We start from the raw sequence: 13,834 nt of genomic DNA on the forward strand, positions 1-13,834 counted from the left end.
AAAGTGTGATCGGGGGTGAGATTAGACCAACCTTTTGCAGTGAATGAGGTCTGGAAGAATTTACATCTGCTGTTTTATCTGCGTCAGCATGGGCTCATGACGTATACAGTGTCAGAAACATGTGAAATAATATTGAAAACATATAATTGAAAAGGACATTGTGTGCACATGCAAACAATACCTCTTGCATGCACACATACTGGATATCTATATACATTAAATACTTTCCCATGTTTATATGGAAGAAACCGGTATGCTTGAAAGTAATTAACCATTGAAAGACAATTAACAACCTTTTTTAAGAGATAATTCTAGGTATTTTCCCCTTCTATTTTGCTACGTAGAAGCACGTTCAAGTAAAGAAGTTAAGCTTTAATTTTCTGAACTAAGGCGATAAACCAAATATACACCTTAAATATACTAGCTGCTACTGTAGTACGTAACAGAGTGTACAAGGGCATTTCTGTACTTCACTATCCCTGTAAGCAGTCTTGCAAAATATCATGAGCAATGATGTTGGTTGTGGGTGAGTAATAGCAGCATTACAAAGCCTGTTGACAGGGGTCACGTCACCGATATATCCATCTCCACCCACCCTATAGTAACAGTCGTCATTGTGACTTTGAACCCCGTTGTAAGTGTCACAATGCACACACTTTCCATCGCCCCCCTGGCCCCTTGTGACCGCGTCTGCATCAACACGGATAATTGGCGAGGAGCTGCAGATCTCTGGGGAGCTCATTCCAGACGAGTCAATGTTGGATGTTTCGGAGAGAAAATGGCCCTCGGGGTGCGCGGAGGAAGGACTGTCGGGATCATACTCGTAGTGACACACACACTCTGTCTGCATTTTGCGACGGCATGCTGGATACGTCTATTACTCAGGGTGTTGTGACAGCTCCAGGACATTGTGGACTCGTTTTTGTCACATCGTATCTGGGACAGCTCAGAGAAATGCTGAGCGGATGGCTGTGGCAGGTTCGACACAGATTTGAAATGTGATTAGCCCGCATTTCACTTTTCTTTCCTGCTGTTACTGCATCTCATATTCTGTTTACTAGTGAACAAAAAGTTTGGGAACACTTTCTATGGCAGCCATGTCTATAATACATACCATTTATATTTGTGTGTATTGATGTGTTATATTTGACTAATACAGTAGTCAGTATTATTATAGCTATGAGTAAGATATAAAAATTCATAATGCTTCATAAGAACAATCCTAACACAACTTAGTATTTTAAAACGACTAAAAATGTCCAGTATCCTACCTCATTGTTGCTTGAATTTTATTTTTGCAAGTATCATAGTGTGTAAATTAATTCTAATTGTTGTAATAAATAAAAAATGTTTGATGCATTATAATCACTATATAAAAGTACAAAAATATTATTTGTTTTTGACTTATACTTCCATATATCTATACATGAATTTAAATTTAAAAAAACGTCGCAAAATATTATTTTACTTATGTTTAAAATAAATCCAAATTAAAACAGATTTAGTGATAGATCAATGCTTAGTGTAGGGAGTTGTAATAGGCATAATAAATGCATTATACAGGATAATAATTTCCTGTAAGTAGTCATTGTTTATTTTAAAAGTTCGAGGATTAGTTTATTTTTCACAGCTTTTGATGACATTTGACACATCTGAGGCTGCGTGTACTTATGATTCCTCTTCCCCTCATTATTGTAGGGACAACTTTGTCATTCCCCAGGAGACGCTAACAAGTGTAAACACACCCGGTCATCTGCTGCGGCTGATTAGCATAAATAATTTATGCTGGCAGTTGATAAGTCAAGGGTCCAGGTGGCTGCGGTTGGGTTGAAGCCAATGAGGGAAAAGTAAATACATTTAAGAAGGATCAGTGCTACACGCTGCACTACATTTCAGTTCATTTTTGCAAGAAAATAACTTCCTTTTGCAAAATATTTGTTATGTTCACCATAACAACCAGCATGTGAAGCACACACTTGTTTGATCGAAGGGAAGAAAGTGCAAACATAACTTTAAATGTCAAGTTGAGAAGGAAAGGTTTTAATTGTCCCTTTTTATCCTCGGTCTCTTTGAAATATATTACACTTTTTGATCACAGCATTCACTAACAGTCTAGGATTCAACATCAATTTGCTCTGAGTCCTAAAAGAGTATTTTCATTTTTTCTCTTTTTCATTCCACTCTGATTATGTAGGATTGTTAATTATAGGAATCACTGTACATGTTATTCTTGGTATCAGGTACATGTGCATGGTGGAATCAGCAGCTCTGGTTGCTAAGCACCTTGTCAGGTAAAACTGTTGCCATGGACAGAAAAAGAAAGTAGGTGTGCTCTGTGTAGAGAGGGAAATGGTTTATGGTAAAAGCCATGGAGAAACTCTGGAGGGAACTTTGGGATTTTAGCCTTTGCAGACCATGCACGAAAACCTAAATAACACACTACAGGAAAGGGGAAATCCCTTAAAGCAAAAATAGGGACACTTTAATGTCCCCTGAACTGTCTTCTGTCGCCCTTATTCATAAAACTCTAACAATACACAACAAGTTGACAATCAATATGATCTGATGAACAGAGGATGTCACTCTCCTTTTTTCCTTCCACAACAGCCCCCTAAAATATATATTTTATTTGTTTTTTCAGACTTTCTCTCTCAATTAGCACATCTCAGCCAATGTACCGTCACTTCTCCTGTTTAATGTTTTCCTGTGTGGTCTTATAGCTGTCACAATACATGAGAACTAACATGTCGTTAAGGTTTAAAAATATGGTCTTCAGAATATATTTTTTTAAAGTGTTGCTCAGAGAGCTAGACACAATGACAGAAGAAATTTGACAGGCTTTATATGTATATCCACTAACCCTGAAATCCTACTGCAATTATTTACATTTTTTTCTGTCCTTTAGTTGATGCCTAGCTGTGTTATTTTTATTGGGTAAGCCATTGATAGTTTGTTGATAGTTTGATATTGCACTATCAGTAGATCTATAGATATCTAGATATCAGGAAATTGTAAAAACCATCCATCATCAAATTCCTAAAACTTTTAAAAACTAAAGATATCTCTTAAACTGTTGCAAAAGAAAAAGCATCAGAATTGAATTACCTGAACTATGTTTTTGTCAATTGACTAATAGATCAATTGAAGCATCAAGTCGGCTTCACATACCGTATTAAATCTACAGTATTAAAGATGTTGCTAATTAAATGGAAAGCCCTTGTGAGTTTTGAGGTGTCACCTTTTGTACACATTTGATGTGTCAATATTGAAAACTCTTTTGTCTGCAGGTAAAGGCGACGTGTTTGGAGACGTCTTCTGGAAGGAAACCAACCTGGCCCACGCGTGCGCTAACGTCCGAGCGCTAACGTACTGCGACCTCCACGTCATCAGGAGGGAAGCCTTGCTCAAAGTGCTGGAGTTTTACACCGCCTTCGCAAACTCCTTCTCCCGCAACCTCATCCTCACCTGCAACCTGCGCAAGAGGGTAAGTTACCTTGTACACACACACACACACACACACACACACACACACACACACACACACACACACACACACACACACACACACACACACACACACACACACACACACACACACACACACACACACACACACACACACACACACACACACACACACACACACATACATACATACATACAGTGGGGCAAACAAGTATTTAGTCAGCCACCAATTGTGCAAGTTCTCCCACTTAAAAAGATGAGAGAGGCCTGTAATTTTCATCCTAGGTATACCTCAACTATGAGAGACAAAATGAGAAAAAAAATCCAGAAAATCACATTGTCTGATTTTTAAAGAATTTATTTGCAAATTATGGTGGAAAATAAGTATTTGGTCAACTACAAAAGTTCATCTCAATACTTTGTTATATACCCTTTGTTGGCAATGACAGAGGTCAAACGCTTTCTGTAAGTCTTCACAAGGTTTTCACACATTGTTGCTGGTATTTTGGCCCATTCCTCCATACAGATCTCCTCTAGAGCAGTGATGTTTTGGGGCTGTCGCTGGGCAACACAGACTTTCAACTCCCTCCAAAGATTTTCTATGGGGTTGAGATCTGGAGACTGGCTAGGCCACTCCAGGACCTTGAAATGCTTCTTACGAAGCCACTCCTTCGTTGCCCGGGCGGTGTGTTTGGGATCATTGTCATGCTGAAAGACCCAGCCACGTTTCATCTTCAATGCCCTTGCTGATGGAAGGAGGTTGTCACTCAAAATCTCACGATACATGGCCCCATTCATTCTTTCCTTTACACGGATCAGTCGTCCTGGTCCCTTTGCAGAAAAACAGCCCCAAAGCATGATGTTTCCACCCCCATGTTTCACAGTAGGTATGGTGTTCTTTGGATGCAACTCAGCATTCTTTCTCCTCCAAACACGTCTAGTTGAGTTTTTACCAAAAAGTTCTATTTTGGTTTCATCTGACCATATGACATTCTCCCAATCCTCTTCTGGATCATCTAAATGCTCTCTAGCAAACTTCAGACGGGCCTGGACATGTACTGGCTTAAGCAGGGGGACACGTCTGGCACGGCAGGATTTGAGTCCCTAGCAGCGTAGTGTGTTACTGATGCTAGCCTTTGTTACTTTGGTCCCAGCTCTCTGCAGGTCATTGACTAGGTCCCCCCATGTGGTTCTCGGATTTTTGCTCACCGTTCTTGTGATCATTTTGACCCCACGGGGTGAGATCTTGGTGGAGCCCCAGATCGAGGGAGATTATCAGTGGTCTTGTATGTCTTCCATTTTCTAATAATTGCTCCCACAGTTGATTTCTTCACACCAAGCTGCTTACCTGTTGCAGATTCAGTCTTCCCAGCCTGGTGCAGGTCTACAATTTTGTTTCTGGTGTCCTTTGACAGTTCTTTGGTCTTGGCCATAGTGGAGTTTGGAGTGTGACTGTTTGAGGTTGTGGACAGGTGTCTTTTATACTGATAACGAGTTCAAACAGGTGCCATTAATACAGTTAACAAGTGGAGGACAGAGGAGGCTCTTAAAGAAGAAGTTACAGGTCTGTGAGAGCCAGAAATCTTGTTTGTTTGTAGGTGACCAAATACTTATTTTACAGAGGAATTTAACAATTAATTCATTAAAATTCCTACAATGTGATTTCCTGGATTCTGTCTCTCATAGTTGAAGTGTACCTAGGATGAAAATTACAGGCCTCTCATCTTTTTAAGTGGGAGAACTTGCACAATTGGTGGCTGACTAAATACTTTTTTTTTTCCCACTGTATCTGTGTCAGGGTTTCCGCTAGGATTTCTTTCTTGTTAAATTTCCTGAAATCATTTATTTTACCGGACAAATTCGAAACTTACCGGTCATGTTTCAATAATAAGAATAAGAATTGTGTAGCAGAGTTTCCGTTAGCTGTTAATTACCGGACTATGACCGGATATGCTGTTGTTTAATACCCAGTTAATAGGGCTCATTTTTATATTGCTTCAGTTTATAATCGTAAAATATCGAAAAGTTCAGATTCATTTTCAAAAAGTTATACGCTTCCACAAACAACAAACAACATAATTATTACATTCAAACAAACTACTTGTAGCCTAGAAACGGATCCTCTCTTTTCCTCCCTCCCTCCCTCTCTCCTGACAGCCGGTCTGTTTCTCATGCAGCTCGCTAAACAGCGGGCGGAGCTTCAGGTGATTATGCAGAGCTGCATGTCTCCGTCAGACTCAGCAGCTGATCTCTGATCCCTCTCTCTCGTCCGGTTATACTTCACTCGCGTTTATGTCCATATCGATCAGATCCAGTTCTCCTGATCGGCCTTTATAGAGAGCACAGATCAAACTATTAAGAGTGAATATCGGCCGATATTGCTCGGCGGCCAATCGATCGGAGCATCTCTAATTATTACCGGACATTTTGACCGGCAGGTCTTGAATTTACCGGTTTTTAATTAATTGTACCAGCTAAAAAACGGTAATTATCGGCTAATGGAAAATCTGACCTGTGTATTTAGGAACCATGAATATAAAGGTATTCTCATGGTTTACATTGTGGTAATGGTAAATGTAAAATTATAATTTGTTACAGCGTTTGCAATGGTTTCGATACATTTGGACATAATGTGGGTTGCACTGATTGGGAGAGGGAGAGGGTCGCAGTGTTTTTTGTTGACCGCAACTTTGTCTAGGATTTTCTATGCTATGATAACTGATTTGTTCAACACATAATGGATTTCAGAATGTTAGAAAAGGCAATAAGGCCCGACCTCGGTTCCTCTGTCATCCTGACACTAGCACATGCGGTCATGCAGAGATCTTATCTCATCTCTCAATGGCTGTGTTGTTACTACTACATGGTTCAGTCTGACATTGCCTTTTTGTAAGATGTTTTCGGTGTGGTAGGATTTGATTTTGACTCAAGCCAACTGCTAAGGACTCACTTGTAAAGCTGCTCTCAATATAATTTCAGTCAACGTGTCTCCTGCATAGCCATGATACCCTTAGGTTTAATCATTCATATTTGGAATTTGTACAGAAAAAATAAAGTGTCCCATGTACAGTATGTAAAGTACAATACCTTCTGCCTTCAATCCCTGAATAAAATGCATTTTACATTCTAAGTACATTAATTGTCACATCTAACTGGAGGGTCATTATTAATAATTTGTTGTGTTCACCTCCCCCAATTTTTCTATCGTCAAAAAGATAAACTTGATTTCTAATTTCCCACTTTTCCATTTCATTGACAAGATCTTTCCACGTTATTTCAAGTTATCATCTTTTAACCAATTACTGATGGAAAACCTTAAAGGAAATTCAAGGATTGTGGTGTGGAAACACATGGAAAGGGAACTGGCTTTTTAATTTATCATGAATATTTGTCCTTACCTACCTTCATGAGATCAGTAGTACAGGCTTGAGCACACACTCACACTTTCAGGAGACAGATATCTGACCTGACATTTCCTCATATTTTCATCCTCGCCTTCACACATCCTCTCTCATAACAAGTCTGACGTTGTTTACCTGTCCTTGCGCTGTTGTTATACTTCATTTTCTCTCCACCTCAATAGGTTTTTCTCTCAGTGTGCCTCAAACTCAATAAATTATACATGCAATACCGGCTGCCTCATTATGTCCTGTGCCCTTTGCCTCTTCTCACCGACGTAGCAGGCAGTCTCTTTGCTGTGTGTGTGTGTGTGTGTGTGTGTGTGTGTGTGTGTGTGTGTGTGTGTGTGTGTGTGTGTGTGTGTGTGTGTGTGTGTGTGTGTGTGTGTGTGTGTGTGTGTGTGTGTGTGTGTGTGTGTGTGTGTGTGTGTGTGTGTGTGTGTGTGTGTGTGTGTGTGTGTGTGTGTGTGTGTGTGTGTGTGTGTGTGTGTGTGTGTGTGTATTTTCACTTCCCTACTTTTTTCCCTCACTTTTGAATTTAAGTTATAAACAAGTATAACCCTGTGACTATTGACTATAATATTGTTTGTGCATGAATAATGTGTCTGAGCATGGGTAAACATGTTTACATCCAACTCTTTCTATGGTTAATATAATGCGAACTCGCCCATAACAGTCAAAGTTATGCTTAAAGAAGAAATATTAATGTGTCAAATGTGGAAACCCTTTTTGTTTGACTAATGTCTTATGATAGATTCCAACTTTTTAAGTGCCCGCCATATCCTGTGACCTACTGACTCCAAATCCATACCAGATATCTATTTATACTGACCAATTAAGACACAGCTATTTTTATCGAATTTTAGATATTCTTGTTGAAAAGTCTAATTAACTTTGATTAGCTTTCTTGCCACTGACTCCTCAACTATACCAGATAGTATTACTACACTGGAAAATAAGGACAGGCCTGTTTGTATTGGCGTTCAGTGCTTCTTCTATTCAATAATAATATTGTAATTCACTTTCAGCTGTTTTTAATGAGTTTTATATGAAAACAGTTAAAAAACAATTGCAGTATCTGCAGTTGAAAAGACTCATTTATTAACACAACCGTATATATATTGTAACCACCACCAATACAGTAATTGTTCTTTTCAAAGGAAAAGGAAAGCATGAAACCCTTTAAAAAGCTATATCAAGTTGTAATTCTATATTCTGCCTCATTACAGGTTACTGTCTGTAAAGAATAGAGAAACAACTGAGACGGTCATTGTACAAAGTTTTTGAATTATTCCTACTTTCTTATGGATCAAGTTGTCTCTTTGTTTGTTTTTGTTCTTCGATTTTTGTGAGACTAAGTTGTGGTTGACTGGCCTCCTCACCCACTGAGAAAACTTTTAGTTTAAGAAAGTATTCTAGGAAAACAATGACGCTTAATTAGAAAGGACAGGATGTTTATTTGCATTACGTCCCCAGCGTGCGATTGAAGCTCATTACACAGCAGCAGTTCACTTAGAAATCTGCTAAGTGAAGCATCAAAATGAGTCAAAAAAGTAAAACTATCATATGACAAATTAACAGTTCTTGTTCTAAACACAACAACCCTCAGCATGAGTCAGCAGCTCCACCTGCTTTTACAGAATATGCCTCGAATTGCACATTTCAACACTCATAGTTTTCCCGGGAAGAAGTATAATAGACTCACATCGTTGGAAAACAATTGAACTAATTGTTAAGGTGGACCCTTTTCTTGCTGTGTGCAGCTGGAATCTGACCCCTGGTGTAAACACAGAACAGGAATAGCGATGTGGGCAGAGCTCGTCCTCCTCTCCTCAGTTATCTCTTTTGTTCATGGGATGCGTGACAGCTGCTGCGGCGCCGCTGTGATGAAGATAAACAGTTTCTGGCAGGAGCTCAGACGTGGGCTGTCGGATTCCGAGGAGACCCGAATGTGTGTCAGCTGTTACACGCCCCGTCACTCATGCAATAATAGCGGCTACCAATCTGCCTTCATAAGCATTTTCCTTTCCCTCTCCAGCCTCTCTTTCACTCTGTCCTGCTCTGACTTCTTATCATGGGAAAAAGCTTGATGTATTTTAAAAGAGTGTTTTATAATAATACCTCTTGTCAAATACCTCGAGTCCAATGGAGGCGTTTCAGGCAGGGGGGGGAGTGTGTGGGAGAGAAACTCCCTCTGGAGGGAACACAGGGATTTCAGCTTTTGCATACCATTTACATGCATATTAACACCCTACAGAAAATGGAACCCCCAAAAGAGCCTCAATAAAAACATTTGTATACACCTGTCCCTCCTGTAGACGCTTGTACCTGTCAGTTTGTACAAATATACACACTTGGATGTAATTGAATGTTTAAGCAGGTAGATTAGAGTTGGTTATGTCGGTCACAGCAGTCCTGTTCATTCAGCCAGCGGCTCGATCCAGCCGAGTCATCACAGAGAAGTCAGCTGTTTAAATCTCAACAGACGCGTTAGGATCAGGTTAGGATGCAAAAAGGCTGGGAAGCAAAGCCAAATGATAAATATTTGGTGATATTTACGGGTGCTCAGCTCCTTTAAAGTGGACCAATGCTATATTGGAAAAACATATTGTAGGACCATACCTATAAAAAACATGTCTGTGAAGTTTTTTGCTTAAAATACCAAACAGATCACCCATTGTAGCCATGCTTCATACTGCTCATACCTCCCCTGTTAGAGAAACGCGGATTTTGGGTCCTTAGCTTGAAGAAAGAAAAAAAAAGAGGAGGCGCAGCTAATGCCTGATCAGAATTCTACCGGAGATTACGGCCCATTCCGAGTCACGCTGTGTGTGTCCGTCAGGAAACACGCTGTTTACAATAGTTCCAGCAAACATCCACTGATAAACTGCGATGTTAACAACCTCATGATAACCTCATATGTTTTAACTTAGGATCGATCATACCTGTGTTTAGTCTAGAAAAAGGTAAATGTGTGCATTTTATTATAAAGTTGTGTATATTTACAGACTGTTGCAAAAACTAAGAAGCTTATAAACATCAGGTTTAAAACTAGAAGAGCTTTGCAAAAAAGTAACACAATGAAATATGTTTGGAGTTTTATTTGAGTTATTAATTTACATTTTTTGTCCAAGAGATGCTGATTTGAAACCGTTGTTACATACAGTTACGGCATTTCCTGTTTCTGCCGGAGAGAGTGGAGGCCGTCCCAAAGCTTGCTGCTGTATTTACTCCCTCCATCTGACAGGAGGGAACCTCGTTGAGCTGCGAGTGTGGCTACAAACGGAGTTCACTCCGTCACGGAGGGGTTGGGTCGAGGAAGTCGTTTGGGATTGGGCCAAAGTTAAATTCTGCAGTGATAAAACGCCATCCTGTTCTAAACCACATCAAAGATTATTTCTGAAACAGTATGGAGCTCAAATGCTTTTTCTCTTGCGGGTTTATCACAAGATGTGTTCCTTTTTTTATTTCCTGCTTTTTAAACACATGTGCTCTCCAGTACAGGTTAGCTCTGAGTGTTAGCGAGGCTTGCTATTGTAAACAAAGACGACATTACGTCCAAAACACGTCAGGCATTATTTCTGATAGCAACTTTCTGTGGGTCCGCTGCCGATTTGACGTCATATCGGCAGCAAATCTGTATCCGCTCGAAGAAAAGAGAAAGGGTTTTATTTTCTGATGCTGCGTGAGTTCCCCGGCACACCGGGGACACATATTTATGTATACAATACTGTACATCAATAAGTGCATTTTGCATGATAAGTTATTGGCCATTTAGAGTTCTTGAGGGGTCTGTTCTGTCCACGATCGCTTGAAATACAGAGACTCTAAACAAAAAGTGCTTCAGGCTTTAAAACTGTCTGTGGTGTAACTCAGTGTGTTGTTAATCATTGAATGTTTACCTGTTTGCAATTTGACACCACAGTCACAGGCTTGTTTTAAATCTAAATGTGAATTAAATTACAATCGATAAAAAGATGCAGTATGTAACTGCCAAAAACAAGCTTGGCGTACTTGAGTCGCTCTACCTGTCAGTCTCTCTCATCCATCCATCTGTATCCTAAAAGAGTTACAACCACAACAGGATTTTTATTGGCCATTAGTGGCAGTGAGTCAATTTTATAGACTTGATTTCCCAGAGTTCTTAAAAATAGACAGATTTAAACACACACTCATTGGACAAAACGGTTGTCCTTGTTTAACTACTCCGGAGCTTTTAAGATTGGTTTAGTCTCTAAATCTAATGCATCTCAAATAACAGAGACATAATGTGTTTCAGGGGAAATGAGCGTAGGCTTTACATAACAAAGCAAAGGCAACATATTTATTGAGATAAGTAGTTAATTGATCACAAGATGCGTCAGTGTAATTGAAGCGTACATTATTTATCCCAAACAATATTACATCTTCAATAAAGAATATATTTGCCGGATAGGATTTGTTTCTTCTTCTTTTAGAGACAAGGTGGTAAAGACTTGATAGAGATCTTTTTTATGGAGTATGGCAGAAGTTTGAAAACATGACTTTATTTCAGATCTGCAGTGTCTCATGGAAAAGACGCCACAGTTGTTATACCTAAGACTCTTGTTTTACATTCTTGCTACAACAGAATAAAGTAGTGAAAATAGATGTGTACATGGTCCTAAAGGGAGTAGACATTAGGCCCTCACCTCCATGAGCATCACGCCTTTTAGTTTTAGCTGGAGACTTAAATAGAGAGAATGATGAGATGAAACAGCACAGTGTGAGGCAGCAGGCGGTGTTTCACAGCAAACCTCCATTCACCAGAGCTCCTATTACGTCCTGTGAACGAGCGCCTCTTCTCTTTACTGCTTCCCAGAGGCTGTTTAACGCCTCTCCACCTTTCTAAAAGATATACAGTGGGGCAAAAAAATTATTTAGTCAGCCACCAATTGTGCAAGTCCTCCCACTTAAAAAGATGAGAGAGGCCTGTAATTTTCATCCTAGGTATACCTCAACTATGAGAGACAAAATGAGAAAGAAAAATCCAGAAAATCACATTGTCTGATTTTTAAAGACTTTATTTGCAAATTATGGTGGAAAATAAGTATTTGGTCAAAAACAAAAGTTCATCTCAATACTTTGTTATATACCCTTTGTTGGCAATGACAGAGGTCAAACGTTTTCTGTAAGTCTTCACAAGGTTTTCACACGCTGTTGCTGGTATTTTGGCCCATTCCTCCATGCAGATCTCCTCTAGAGCAGTGATGTTTTGGGGCTGTCGCTGGGCAACACAGACTTTCAACTCCCTCCAAAGATTTTCTATGGGGTTGAGATCTGGAGACTGGCTAGGCCACTCCAGGACCTTGAAATGCTTCTTTCGAAGCCACTCCTTGTTGCCCGGGCGGTGTGTTTGGGATCATTGTCATGCTGAAAGACCCAGCCACGTTTCATCTTCAATGCCCTTGCTGATGGAAGGAGGTTATCACTCGAAATCTCATGATACATGGCCCCATTCATTCTTTCCTTTACATGGATCAGTCGTCCTGGTCCCTTTGCAGAAAAACAGCCCCAAAGCATGATGTTTCCACCCCCATGTTTCACAGTAGGTATGGTGTTCTTTCTCCTCCAAACACGTCTAGTTGAGTTTTTACCAAAAAGTTCTATTTTGGTTTCATCTGAACATATGACATTCTCCCAATCCTCTTCTGGATCATCTAAATGCTCTCTAGCAAACTTCAGACGGGCCTGGACATGTACTGGCTTAAGCAGGGGGACACGTCTGGCACTGTAGGGTTTGAGTCCCTGGCGGCGTAGTGTGTTACTGATGGTAGCCTTTGTTACTTTGGTCCCAGCTCTCTGCAGGTCATTGACTAGGTCCCCCCGTGTGGTTCTGGGATTTTTGCTCACCGTTCTTGTGATCATTTTGACCCCACCGGGTGAGATCTTGCATGGAGCCCCAGATCGAGGGAGATTATCAGTGGTCTTGTATGTCTTCCATTTTCTAATAATTGCTCCCACAGTTGATTTCTTCACACCAAGCTGCTTACCTATTGCAGATTCAGTCTTCCCAGCCTGGTGCAGGTCTACAATTTTGTTTCTGGTGTCCTTTGACAGCTCTTTGGTCTTGGCCATAGTGGAGTTTGGAGTGTGACTGTTTGAGGTTGTGGACAGGTGTCTTTTATACTGATAACGAGTTCAAACAGGTGCCATTAATACAGTTAACAAGTGGAGGACAGAGGAGGCTCTTAAAGAAGAAGTTACAGGTCTGTGAGAGCCAGAAATCTTGTTTGTTTGTTGGTGACCAAATACTTATTTTACCGAGGAATTCACAAATTAATTCATTAAAAATCAGACAATGTGATTTTCTGGATTTTTTCTTCTCATTTTGTCTCATAGTTGAGGTATACCTAGGATTAACATTACAGGCCTCTCTCATCTTTTTAAGTGGGAGAACTTGCACAATTGGTGGCTGACTAAATACTATTTTGCCCCACTGTATATTACCCTTAGAAAAAAACTGCAGTTCTGCTGTTTTCCTCTTGTTGCTGTCTGCAGGACTTGTTAACGCAGCAGCTCTCTCCGTGTGTGAGCAGGAATCTCCTCTTATCACCAGGGAGGCGCTAATGACTATTTATCACCGTCAGAATCACTTTACTTCAGTAAACAAGCAGAAATGTGTCTGTAATTTTGGCGCAGAGGAGTATTAAGAGTTCCCATCAGTGTTTAAGGTGCAATAAACATGCATAATGAACTATTATTTATTATTGATCCCTAAAGAAGAGAAAAATACATGTTGTTAGTCACTTTGGATAAAAGTGATAGCTAGATAAATGTAACACAAAAAACAAAACAAAGGAATGAAAGTATCAAATAAAAAATCGGTGTTTTATATAGGATTTTGTGCATGTCAATGGTCTGCAAAGGCTACAATCCCAAAGTTTCTCTCCCATAAGCCCCCACCCTCCCTGCCTAAAACACCTCCATTGGACTCCTTTGTTTACTTCTGT

The 13,834-nt window shown here is 40.0% G+C and overlaps 1 protein-coding gene across 2 annotated transcripts in view; it reads left to right on the plus strand.

Annotated features, from left to right (window-relative positions):
* kcnh5b (potassium voltage-gated channel, subfamily H (eag-related), member 5b) overlaps positions 1-13,834 on the plus strand; it is a 142,106-nt gene that overhangs the window by 113,005 nt on the left and 15,267 nt on the right. For both annotated transcript variants that reach the window (XM_079641236.1, XM_079641237.1), the window contains one exon: positions 3,288-3,484. In XM_079641236.1, coding sequence (XP_079497362.1) covers positions 3,288-3,484 — 197 coding nt within the window. The remainder of the gene's footprint in view (positions 1-3,287; positions 3,485-13,834) is intronic.

Source organism: Notothenia rossii (assembly GCF_949606895.1).
Source record: "Notothenia rossii genome assembly, chromosome: 7".
In the NCBI taxonomy this organism is placed as follows: Eukaryota; Metazoa; Chordata; class Actinopteri; order Perciformes; family Nototheniidae; genus Notothenia; species Notothenia rossii.